General features: G+C 36.1%; 1 protein-coding gene across 1 annotated transcript in view; it reads right to left on the reverse strand.

Annotated features, from left to right (window-relative positions):
• Positions 1-6080: 6080 nt before the first annotated feature.
• The window catches only part of LOC129244135 (serine-rich adhesin for platelets), a 94047-nt gene continuing 87433 nt past the window's right edge, over positions 6081-12694 (reverse strand). The window contains exons 6-7 of the mRNA XM_054881751.1: positions 7850-10046; positions 6081-7628 (exon numbers count right to left, since the gene is read on the reverse strand). Of these exons, the coding sequence (XP_054737726.1) occupies positions 6277-7628; positions 7850-10046 (3549 nt within the window). The 3' untranslated portion in view covers positions 6081-6276. The remainder of the gene's footprint in view (positions 7629-7849; positions 10047-12694) is intronic.

A 12694-nucleotide genomic window follows, 5' to 3' on the forward strand; every position in this document is an offset into this window, starting at 1 on the left:
AAAAATTTCCATTTTTTTAACTTCACTAAAAGTTTTATCAACAGTATTGATTGAACAATAAAGAGCAGTGAAACAATATCAATAACTACTGATATTTTTTCCTTCAAACAAAATGGGAAAAAGTAGTTTATTTTATTATTTTCTCAAAATAACTATAAAATTTGGTAAAATTCGTTTTTTTGTTTAAACAAAAAAAATTAAGATTATAGATACAGTACAAGCACGATTTTCGTGACTAATCAAAAGCATAGGATGGGATCTAAAAGTGAATTGATTAATAATAAAATAGTATTGATTACCTAAACCAAACACTTTTACTCAAAAATATTTTCGACTTAGTACAACAAAGAACACAAAGCTGAAAAAAATTCTATTTCCGCTAAAAAAATTACTTATCAATGCCATGTGACTCAATATCAGGCAAATCAATGCAGAAAAATTAAAAAATAGAACCCACAATGCTTCAAACTGAACTGCCGCAATAAATGGATCGTTGCGCTTACCGAGCTTAAACTGTATTTCCACTATCAATGTTATTTAAAATTAAATGTAATTGTTTGTTATTGTTTTCTCTTTTTTTCAAAATAATTATAATTTTTTACTTACTTTTTTTTAATACAAACTATTCAGTTTTTAAAATTCCTCAGCTATAGGTTTGAGCTAATAAGTTTAGCTTAGTATTTTTGAGAAAATAGTCATAAGTTTAGTATTTTTGAGGAAATAGTTAAACTAAACTAAAAAATAAATATTATTTATAAAAAATTTAAAATGTAAAATTAATGCTATTTATGAGATCACTCATTTTTCTTGAGCAAAAATTTTCAATTTAAAAAAATAATTTATACTTAAACCAAATCTTAAATCAAGTAATTAATTTTTTATGAGCAAAAAATTATTAAAAATTTGCCATAATTTTTTAATAAAAAAAAAAACCAAATTCATTATTGAAACAAGAAATATTTATTGAAAAAAGAAAAAGCAAAAATATACATTTTTAAAATAAAAAATAAAGATAACAATTTTATAGGTAACACTCAAAAATAATAATTATTATTGCAGATTACAAAAAAAAAATGTATGTTTTGCGATTTTATTTTTTATCCTAAATTTTTTGTATCAGTAATGGCATTGATTTTTTGTTAACAAATTTTAATAAGTAATGATTACTGTGCGTCCTTGGTATTATGCCGTTATTTCCTCTTAAATTTTTTTGTTAGATATGTAGATATATATTAAAATTACTCAATCTTCTCTTCTCATCAGAACTGTAGGTCTACATAAACAACTATTTATCATAGTTAAAAAAAAAGTAATAATAATAATATTAGTAGTAATAATCATGATAATAATAATAAAATAGTAATAATAACAATGAAGATAAAAAATAATAATAATAGTAATAACTAGAATAATAAAACCAAATAAAATTATTTAAAAAAAGAAATCGCTTTTCTGTATTAAAAAGTCATTCATTCATTCATTCATTTGCGATCAACTATTAAATTAGTGGAAAATAATCAAACTGATTTCATTTTTTGTTTTGTTTTTATAACGGAAATGGCACCATTAAAAAACAACAACACTGAATGGGTGTGCATGTGGTACATATGAAGAATTCTCAAAATACAAAATACTGGAAAAATAAATATATGTATATTAAAAATTGAATAAGTTTAAAATCAATAAATAAATAAAAACATAATCTTAAGCTGTTTATCAATGAAATAACCAAAATTATGTGGATGCCGCGAAGGTGGTTTTAAATAAATAAAATGTAATTGCAGTTATTTTGTTTAAACTAAGTAAAAATGTTTTTGTTTAATATTTTTTCTTAACAATTTTAGTTATAGTAGCTATAAAATTTGCTTAGGCAGGCATGCAAATAGACACACACACACACATCTGTGGCACATATACATATATATATATATATATGATGGACTTGTATAAGTAGCACATAGACAAAAATTAAAAAAAAAACTAAAAAAAATAGAGGGGCAACATCATTATTGGAATAATATGGAAATAATGCATACAATAATAAGTCAAATGATTATAAATAATTTTCCTTAACTTAAAATTATATTTAAGGTATTGTAAACACATCGACATATAGAAAACATTTAACTAATCTTGCATAGTGAGAGGCAGAGTCAAGCAAAAAAGGAAAAAAAAACAAGAAAAAAAACAAAAATATTAAACATTAAATAAAAAATATACCACAAGCTAGTATTTATGTATTTAAATATATTAATTTACTGTAATTAATGTACTGTAATTTGTAATTTGTAATTTTCAATTTATGACGCTACGAATTGTATTTATATACATACTAGTTTATACACTCTACTACATACAAACACATACCAATTAAAATGCTGTATGGAATGGAAACAGTGATTTAATTCAAATTGATATATAGCAGCTTTTTGATTAAGTGAACAATTGTAATTTTTAATTAATACTAATTGATATTAAAGTTAAATCACACACACTCACACAAACACACACACATACATCGGTAAATCTATCACACTCATATATGCATTAAAGTGTATACTAAGCGAAATAAGTTAAATATTCGGATGTGTCCGACGATGTGCTAAGCTTCAGGTGGTGAAATGAGAAAAAAAAAACGAAATGATATAAGAAAATGACAAAACAATATAATTGTGAAATAAATAAACTATATGCGTATTGTTTCTTTTAATTGAAAAAAAAATGTGATTAAGTTGTTTAATTTCGTTTGATAGGCTCTGACAAACTACGTTGAAAGATACTTGCAGGAAGAAATATGCAAAGGGAACTGGGTCTAAAAAATTAAAACTGAATCTGTTCAAACTGATAAACGTTTAATATTTTTTGCGTATAATCTGGCACGATTTTCTCCAATTATTCCTGTAACCTTTGTTGTTGTGGTTGTAGCAGCATACTTAACCCTGGCAGTGTTGTGTAGATTACCGATCATCTTCGTCTAGCTCATCTAACGGTAGGTCCAGGAACTTGCTGTTTCGACAAGTTGGGCCCAGAGGGAGCGGGGTATCAGATGAGTGGGTTTGATGAGGCATGTGAAAAGGTGGCCTTCACATGCTGGACATATGTTGGGTATGTCGGTGTTCAATTCTGGATAGGTAGGAGTTTAGGCCCCTATTATGATTTGCTTTCGATCTTCGATATTCATTGGTTGTCGAAGATCGAAAATCGAATGTCAATTTGGTATTATGAGCGGTGCAACGCTGTCGAAATTTTCGTTGTATACCGAATTTAGAGTCGAATGCAATTTTGCTTTCGATTGTGTGGCGTATTGTGGGAAAACTTGTTAAAATGTAAGTTGTTTGCGATTATTTATTGTTTTATAGGAACCAAATAATAAATATATACTAAAATTGTTAATTTTATGCAGGTCGAAAGTCGTGAGTACCAAACAGCAATTAGAAAGGCTAGTTGCATTAATGGAAGAGAATCCACAATTCGCAAAAGGGACTTCCACCAAAGTACAAGCAGCAAAAAAATGGGAGGAATTTACAACGGAGCTGAATTGCTTGGGACCACCAGTTAGAACGGCAGCAAAATGGATTAAGGTTAATAATGGTTTTTTTTTTGTGATATTTATAGAAATACATTTTTATTTTCCCTTGGCAGGTATGGGCTGAAATACGTAGAGGAACTGAAATATATTTTTTTTCGAATGGCGAATAATTGAATAAAGAAAATTTATAACAAAAATAAAACAGAAACTGTGACGTAAAGGTTTCTATTTAATACTTTTTAGATTTTTCTATAACATTCTAAGAATTTTATTTCTTATGTTTTCTGCTTCTCCGTTATTTGACTCCACTTCAATATCTTCAGCATCATCGTTGAGGGCCTCATCGCATAACTGTAAGGAAATTTCTGTAATATTAAGTACGTCAACACATTTTGAAAATTCTAAACTTACTCAGTGGAAGCCATTTATAGGGGGTTGGATGCGCCCCTCAACTGTTTTCTACTTCTAGCTAGTTCCACTAATCTTCCATCGTCCGATGAATCGTCGCACCACAACTCCGTTGTACTCATTTTCACAAAAAATACTTTTTTTAACTTTTAAAAATGTTGTTAGCAAAGAATTTCAACACAATCGGTTTTTTTTTATTTTGATATGCTGTATCAGCTGAGAAAAAATTATCTATTGTAAATGCGTCGAGCGATCGAAATTCACAATAGTCCTATTCTTCAACGAATAAGCACCATAATACCAAATGAAAATTCGTTCGATCAGCACTTTCGACTACAATCGAAGATCGAATGTTGCTCATAATAGGGGCCTTAGTAGAGAACTGCAGCGGTGTAATGCTACTGCTTACACACCGCTTCAATACTCTGTTTCAACTCACTACTCATACTCAAACGGCAAGTGATTTGAGCTGAAGCATTCATTTCCATGACGGTGTGTATGCTGATCAATACCGCTATTACCGCGATTGTTGAGTGTATGAATATCTCGTATACTCGGGTGTTAGATTTGAAAGCAATCGTATATTCAACTTCGGCTAAGCGGTGTGATGTGTGAAATCTGTCAAATGAGGAAAACACCGCAAACACCGCGTCGTCATCCCTTGCAAATAGTGAGATTGTCTGCAGTATAATTCATAGCAGCGCACGAAAAAAAGGATTTTTATACATATGTACATATGTAGCAGTATTTTGAAATGAAAAGTTTTTTCTTTATTGAAGCAGTGATATTATTTTATTATATTATTGTATATTACTATTAATTATGACAGAAAATAAAATGAACTTTAAAATAAAAATTGAAAACCAAATTCATTCCCTTACAAATTACTTATCGCACAAAAACAAATAATAATTTTTCTTTTAACTTACTTCTAAAGATACTTATGTATAAAGATATAAAGAAATTTTCTCAGCAACAAAATTTGAATTCTCCGCCATTATAAATCTTTTAAAAATAAACATATAATTACATGCACACATTAATATACATACATATCTGCAAGTAGAGTGATTCGTGCCCTTTGTTAATGCACTGCCGACGAAAACAAAGATAAAAAAACATAAATAAGAAAGTGGACTCCTTCGAGTGCTAATCATTTATGTATTGAGTGAACGCGCGATGGCATAGATATTTTTTAGCGGTACTCTTTTGCTTGTGTCTTATGATCTATTTCTGCAGGCGGTGTTTTCAGTATTTTTGTCATTCGGTAGCGGTCATATGCAGCACCGCATAGCCGAAGTGATCGCACAAGCGGTAGTTATAAACGAAGCAAAGACTGAACAAAGAAAGACTCGGATGTACAAACGATATACATAGAACATTTACTGCTCTGTTGCGGTTCTGCTCAGCGCAAATACCGCTTAGTTTGCGTTGGTCGTACATATTGATACCGCTTTTTTTGTGAGTGGATCGCAAGTCAGAAAAATACCACCGCTTGCAGTTCTCTGGGCCTTAGTTTGGTACAGTATCCCCAACGTAATTGTGCCAAAGTTATGCGGGTCTCTCGGAAGCTCTTCATCTGCAATAAGTGGTGCTCACACTCCGATGACGGGATTCACAGCTCGGAAGTTTAAGAAGATTATAAATGTCTCCCGATGAATGTCATTTAGCGTCTATCTAAATCCTGCCTGTCCGAGATCTCGTCAGAATAGTTGAAGAAGAGGCTGCTGAAGTGCCTGGGGGGCGGCTCAGGTTTTAGCAGGTGTCTACAGGGGTGCTACCGAAGGTAACAGAAACTGTTTGCTGAGCATTTTTTGCTCCTTGATATCACGGGATGCCCCCGTGGCTATCCTGATTGCAGCCTGGTCTCGCCAAGTTCGCTTCTTAAGTCTTTTATTTAATACACCGCAAATTGAAGCTGGTTTCAATACTTACCGCTAAATGTCAGCAAATAAGTAAGTCTAATTTAAATTTTTTTACGATTTTGTTTATTTTTATAAAAATAAATATTACAACTACAATCGATTTTTCGTTCGTACAAAGTACACTTATAAAAGAATATATTTATATATGTATTAACTTAAAATTAATGGCAGTATTGTGTTTTTTTCGTAGTTTGTATTGTATGTGCTATTACAAATAAAATGAAAATGTTCCAAAAAAGAATATAAAAAATAAATTAATAAATTTTGCAAAAAAATTCTGTGGTATCATCAAAATGACGTACTATTGCTTTGTGACAGTTATTAAATCTAAGTTAGGCATTTTGAACTAAGTATTTCTAGTATTCCTTCCTCTCAAAACTCACTTTTTCCTATGCATCTTAATAGCGAAAAACATCATTTAATTGCCCGCAATCGCCTCAACAGCTGGGTTATGTCATTCGGCAGACGGCCGATGCTACTTAGTGGCACATCGTAAGAACTTACGCCGTTGTAGGCATTGCTTGGTTTTTGATGCGCGCTAGAGCTTTCAGCTTCACTCACAGCACTCACAACATCCATGCGTCGCTGCGCCGTTAGCACCGGCGTGGTAGGCGCCGGTATGAGGCCGGCTGTGAGTGCAGGCAATTGAATATTCAGATGGTTGTCGTGTTCAGGTGGTACGATGCTATTGTTGAATTCGTCAAGTGTCTGGTGTTGGTGCGGCAGTGGCGCGTTGCCGGGGCGAGCGCTAGTAATTGAGTTACCCAGTGGCGGGAATTGTGGAAGCTGTTGTTGTTGTTGCTTGAAGTTATTGAAGAAGCTGGGTGGAATAAGTGATGTTTGTTGTTGTTGTTGTTGTTGTGCAGCCGCTGATACTTGCTGCACAGATTGGTGCTGCTGCTGTTGCTGTTGCTGCTGGTGTGGGTAATACAACTGAGTTGCTGTGGTTTGCTGGGACTGATAATGTTGTTGCGTTTGTTTTGGCTGTAGGTAAGTGTGCGTTTGTTGCGTGGAATATTGCTGATTTTGCTTTTGTTGAAATATTTGTGGTTGTTGTTGCCATAATGGTTGTTGTTGTGATGTTTGATAAATTCTATTAGTGTTATATTGTTGTTGTTGTTGTGGCTGTGTCAGCCTAACTGCTTGTTGCTGTTGCACCTGTGGACTCGTAAACTGCTGGAAAAATTGCTGCTCTTTCAATTGCTGTTGTTGCTGCTTTTGTATTTGTTGCAATTGCTGTAGCTGCTCCTGCTGCGCTAACTGCAGCGTTTGTTGGTTTTGCTGACCGAAATGCTGCTGCTGTTGGGGTGATGCCAGGTAAGTTGATGCGATCGCTGCAACTTGTTGATATGGGGCTTGTGGTTGTTGTGTTTGACCAACAAATGTGGCAGGTGAAGTAGGCGCTTTTTGAAAGTAATATTGTTGCTGGCTTTGTGTTTGTCCATATTGCTGTTGTTGTTGCTGAGTTTGTGCAGTTTGTTGTTGATTGTTATTGTTCGTTGGTGTGTTAGTTTTCGTATAACTCGCAGCAGTTTGCCCGAACTTCTTTGTGAGAAAGTCATCCAATGGCACATATGAAGTTGGTGTTGGCTTGGGTGGCGGCTGCGTGGCCAATGCCGAAATAATAGACGACACTGAATTAGGTGGAATACGTTGACCTTCTGCGCGCGCAATAATAATACGCGGCGCCGGCGAAGTCGGTGCATGCGAGTTGACAATCGGTAGTAAATGTTGTGGACGCTGCGGTGGCGTTAGCTGAGCGGGAGCTGCAAAGAGGAGGGTAGTTGGAAGGCGAAATATTGAGTGTTGTTTTTATTTTCTTGTCTTCGAATTTTCAATTAGCGCAATAGATTGTACGTATATGTGGGTGTGTGTGTGTGTATGAGCATTACTTTAGATAGTTTAATAGTGTATGTATGTGTGCACTTGCTATACATTTACAAACATTCAACTTAAGAGCGTGCTGACTCAAGCGAAGCGAACTCACCTTGCGGCGGCAGCTTATTGTAGCTTTGGGTAACCGAGTTGCCAACGGTGCGCGCATTACTGTTCAGTGAAAGCGCGCGTGGCGTTTGTGCTGGTGTTGACTGGTAAACAACAGTCGGCTGGCTAGACGCTTGTTGACTTTGGAAATTCTGTAAGATGGAATCATCAACAATAGCGCGTGTTAGCTTTTCAAAGTCGAGAAAAGTTGCAGATTCGCCATGAGTAGTGATAGAGGAAGAGGAAGAAGAAAAGGAAGCAGAATCGGTGATAGGAGCTGCAGTGGAGGCAGAGGATGAAGACATTGAGTAAGTGACAATAGATTGGGGTGCTTGAACCGCGACGGTAGGTGCTTGATTTTTAGATGAAGAAGTCGAATAGGAAACAGAGGAGGTAATAGATTTTAGTAAATGATCAAGATTTGGTGTAGGACTGTGTGCATGTGTTCCAGTACCGATAGACACTGATTGCGCTGGTGGCGCTGTGGTGGTTGTCGTCGTTGAACTTGTTTGTCTTGTCGCGTTTGTTTGCTTTTTAAAATTGTCATAGCGACTACGCGCGCGCAATACAACACTGCGCGTTGGTTTAGTCACTGCGTGCTGAGAACTAAAACTTGTAACCTGCTCAGTGCTTGGCTTCCGGCTGGCTTGAAAGCGTCTAAAACTATTTCGCATGCTCTCAATAACTGAAGCGCCGATGCTGGTGCTGCCCTCTGCCGCTGTTGACGTGGTTGTGGTTGTAGCGCCGCGCTTATGTGTGCTGTCGCCGTCGAAGGAGTTGCCGCGCGCGTCATAACGCTTACCACCACTAACGCCGCCCAACTCCTTATCTATGTTGCGTACTGCGATTTTCCTGCTCGTTTGCGATGATTCAATACTAATTTGATTGCTATTATTGTATTCTACAATAGGCGCAGCAGTTGTTGTGCTTGATGTTGTAGTAGCCAGTGTACGATTGTTCGCTGCTGCTAGACGCGATAAACGTAACCGACTTGCGGCCACGCGCTTCAAATAACTACGAGGTGTGGTGGTGCTGCTGCTGATAGTTGGGGAAGTCGTTGTTGTTGTCTTACTAGGTATCTGTAGCTTTGTACGTTTCTCATATACTATTGGTTTCGCGGTGGCGCGCTGTTTTGAAGCCAAACGGCGATAGTTGCGTATACGCTCCTGAAAGCTGCCGCCTTCGCTCATGCTCGCTATGACAGTGGTGCTGGTCAAAGGTTGCGCGGTGGTTGTAGTTGTAGTTGTGGTTGACGATGTCGTGGCATCCATCGTAGGCTGTGCAGCAACGCCACTTGAGTTACTTGCCGCATTCACCGTTTCATCATCAACATGTATGAATAGGGCTCCGCCTTCACCGTAGTTTGGATCTAGAATCGCGCTATAGGAACCGCTTGCTCTTTGTGTATTCTCTTCATCTTTATTGGTGACATGTTGGGTTAATTTCACACCCGCCAGCAGTAACTTGGCCGCTTGATTTTCCACATCTAATTTGTCCTCATCCAGTATCGCTGGGTAGGTTTTTATATGCATTTGCTGTTCAGCGGGTGCTTGCGTAGTGCTTGCAATTTCTGTCGTATCTTCTTTAGGTGGAAACAGTAGTTGTTGTATAAGACTGTCGTCTGTGTCGACTGATGAACTGGACTCTTTCGTTTGTGCTAATATTGCGCTCACTGTAGTCGTGTTCGTTTGAGCCAAATCTTTCAGCATTTGCGTGCTATTCATCATTAGATCAGACGTTTCTTCCGCCGGACTAATGATTTCCTCGAACTCATACAGAGTGGGTGCGTCAGCGGTTGTAGTCTCAACGTTTTCTGTCAACTCTGTTTCTGGTGGGCTCAAGAAGTTGTAATCCAAATTCATGGGCACCGTCCCGACAGAATTCAAATAATATTTTTCCTGATTCACATACGTAGCCGTAGTCGTAGTAGCTGTTGGACCTACGGTGGTAGTATCATAATCATGCGGTTTGCTAAATCCCTCGCCCGCAGCTATATTAGTCGCAAGATTCGCAGCTGCTTCGTTTGCTATTTCGGCTGGCTCTATTGGTGTAGACGTGGTTGTCATAAAAGTGAACTGTATAGTCTCATCGGTGCTCTCATAAGTCGATCCATTTGAACCATTCGAGTTTTCTTTTTGCGTTATGAATTCTTTGGTGTTCTTGGTATCTTTGTAGGTATCATCGATAGGCAGCTCATTCGGCTTTAAACGGCGTTCATCGAAATTACCGCATATGTGTGTGTGTGTATGTATGCAATGTTTTTAAAATGGGTTTCGGTGATGACGATGGATACAGTGTAGATGTGAAAAGTGTAGAGTAGCGATTATGGTGCAAAGCAGAGCGCAAATATGTGAAATGGAAGAGAGTAAGAAAGAGAAAATAGAAAGTAGAAAGAGGAAAAAGTTTGCACAGTAATAGAAAATATGATGCAGTTCTGGCAAAAATATGTATGTATGTATGCATCTCTAAGTAAGTGCAAAAGTGTAACTAGAATTAGTCGAGTAACTAAATAAATTATGATGAAATCAAACAAAATGAAAAAATGATTAAAAAAACATAAATAAACTAAATTATATTAAATACAAACAAATAAAAAACGAAACCAAGAGACAAAAAAATAATAACAATTAAATTAAATTAAACTAAATAAAATAAAATAAAATAAGACAAAGTACAAGATTATTAAATGAAAGAAATAGAAACGAGGTAAAATGAAACTAAACAATAAAAACAATAATTAATAAATAATGGAAGGTTAAGTAAAAGGAAATAAAAACTAAGAATTTAAACGAAAAAAATAAAATAAAATACAAAAATAAAATAAATCACAACAGTTAAATAAAAATAAAAATAGTAAAAAAATAGAAATAGAAATAAAATAAAATAAAATGAAATAAAATAAGGAACAAAAAAGTTAAACGTAAAAAACTAAAAACAAAGGATAATATTAAATAAAATGGAATGTATACACATAAAAAAAATTAAAAGAAATAAAAGTTATTTAAACAAAACCGAACAGAATAAAAAAAAAATAAAAACAAAAAACCCAAAAGCATAATGAAAAAATTGTGAAATAAAATAGAGTAGAAAAAACAGAGTAGAATAAAATGATATTCAACTTAAACAAAAAATTAAGTATTAAAAAAATTAAACAATTTTTAACGAAATGAAAAAATAAATAAAATAAAATAGTACAAAATCGAAATAAAAGAACTAAAAAGGAAAATAAAATGAAACTAAACAAAAAAATAAAATGAAAAATAAATAAATGAGAAAAAAAAATAATAATATACATCAAAATTAAATAAAAATAAATAAATTGGTAAGATAAAGGAGAAGATAATAAATGGAAAGAAAAATAAAAAATAAATAAATAAATTAGAAAAAATAAAATAATAAAATACATCAAAATTAAATAAAAAAATATAAAAATAAATAAATTGGTAGAATAAAGAAGAATATAATAAATTAAAAAATGTTAAAAAAATTAATAAATTTGTAAAATAAAATAACAGGTGGCGCAAAATTAATCAATTATGGAAAGATTCCCTTTGGTTGGGCACCTATTGCGGCGCGTCCCAGGTGGTGGATAGGGTACGCCACAGTTATCTTCTGTGGTTAAGTAGGTCATAGCCTTGGTAAAAGCCTACTCGCGAACCAGCCTAGTTCTCGTCAACCAACAACTATGGTAGGGGGAACAACATGTAGTGCAGTGTTACTGCACGCGTGCCGTAACTGCCATAATTGCTGGCAGTGACCCATATCCACTTCGGTGGAAGGCGAGAAGCCACTCGTATTAGTAGGTCATGTCTCTGCTAATACGAATGGAGTAAACATGGACTCACGGGGAGAAGGCCACTTCCTTATATCAAAGGCTACCAATCCAAGGTGGAACAGCATACGCCGAGGGATGCATGGCTTAGGGTGAGCTAAGTCGCTAGTATGCGGACTCTGGGGCACCTGTCGCACCCCAGTTTAAATTAGACTTACCACGGCATAGGGCTCTGGCGTGGCGAACCCCATTATTTCCCTACTAAAATCTCTGGTTACGACTGCTGACTCGTCAGCTGAGTGACCGCCCCGCAAAAATGAACAAAAATAACTTAAAACAAACAACAAAACAAAAAATTCCTTCCCGACGCGGAAGACCTGTTGGCTCCACCAAACTAATGGCGGAGTCAAAAACCACCCCTTCGGTGGCTAAAGTGCTCACTAAGAGCAAGACCGTCAGGGAGACACCACCGCACTCCCAGGTGGCTTCTACTTCCTCCAAAACCGACTCGGCTGCGGAGAACCCATTGAACACCAAACCTGTTTTGCCAGAAACTGGGAAAACAAGTCGGACAGAAGTCTCCAGGAAACCCATCCCTCCTCATCTCCGTCGATACAGAGATCGAAGACGCGCCACCTTCCTTACGGAAAAGTTCGGCAAAACCCCTGAGGAGGAGCTGTCCGACCAACAAAGGTCAACTCTCGGTTGGGCCCGGGAGTTTCTTCGGAAGTATGAGGCGTCCAAAGAGAAACCGAGTGCAGCTAAGCGGCAGCGGTCTTCAGAGGATCCTCATAGCTCCAACGACCCCAAGAAGCACAAAGCTTCCTCTGAGGTCAAAATACGCAAGTTCTGCGAAGTTGCCAGAGATAGTCTGGTCATGGCGGTGGTGGATAAAAGCCACCCTGACGGTTTCATCTCTCCATCAAACTGGAAGATTGTGGAGAGAAAACTTCAGTTGGGATACCTGGACGTTCTGAAACAGAACCCAGGGCCTCCTCCTTTCTGCTCTGACGCGGGATGGTTCCAGGCAAGGGTCAAGTTGATCGCGTGCTCGGATCAACGTTCGGTCAGCCTGTA

The sequence above is a fragment of the Anastrepha obliqua genome, chromosome 4 (genome assembly GCF_027943255.1).
Source record: "Anastrepha obliqua isolate idAnaObli1 chromosome 4, idAnaObli1_1.0, whole genome shotgun sequence".
Taxonomy (NCBI): Eukaryota; Metazoa; Arthropoda; class Insecta; order Diptera; family Tephritidae; genus Anastrepha; species Anastrepha obliqua.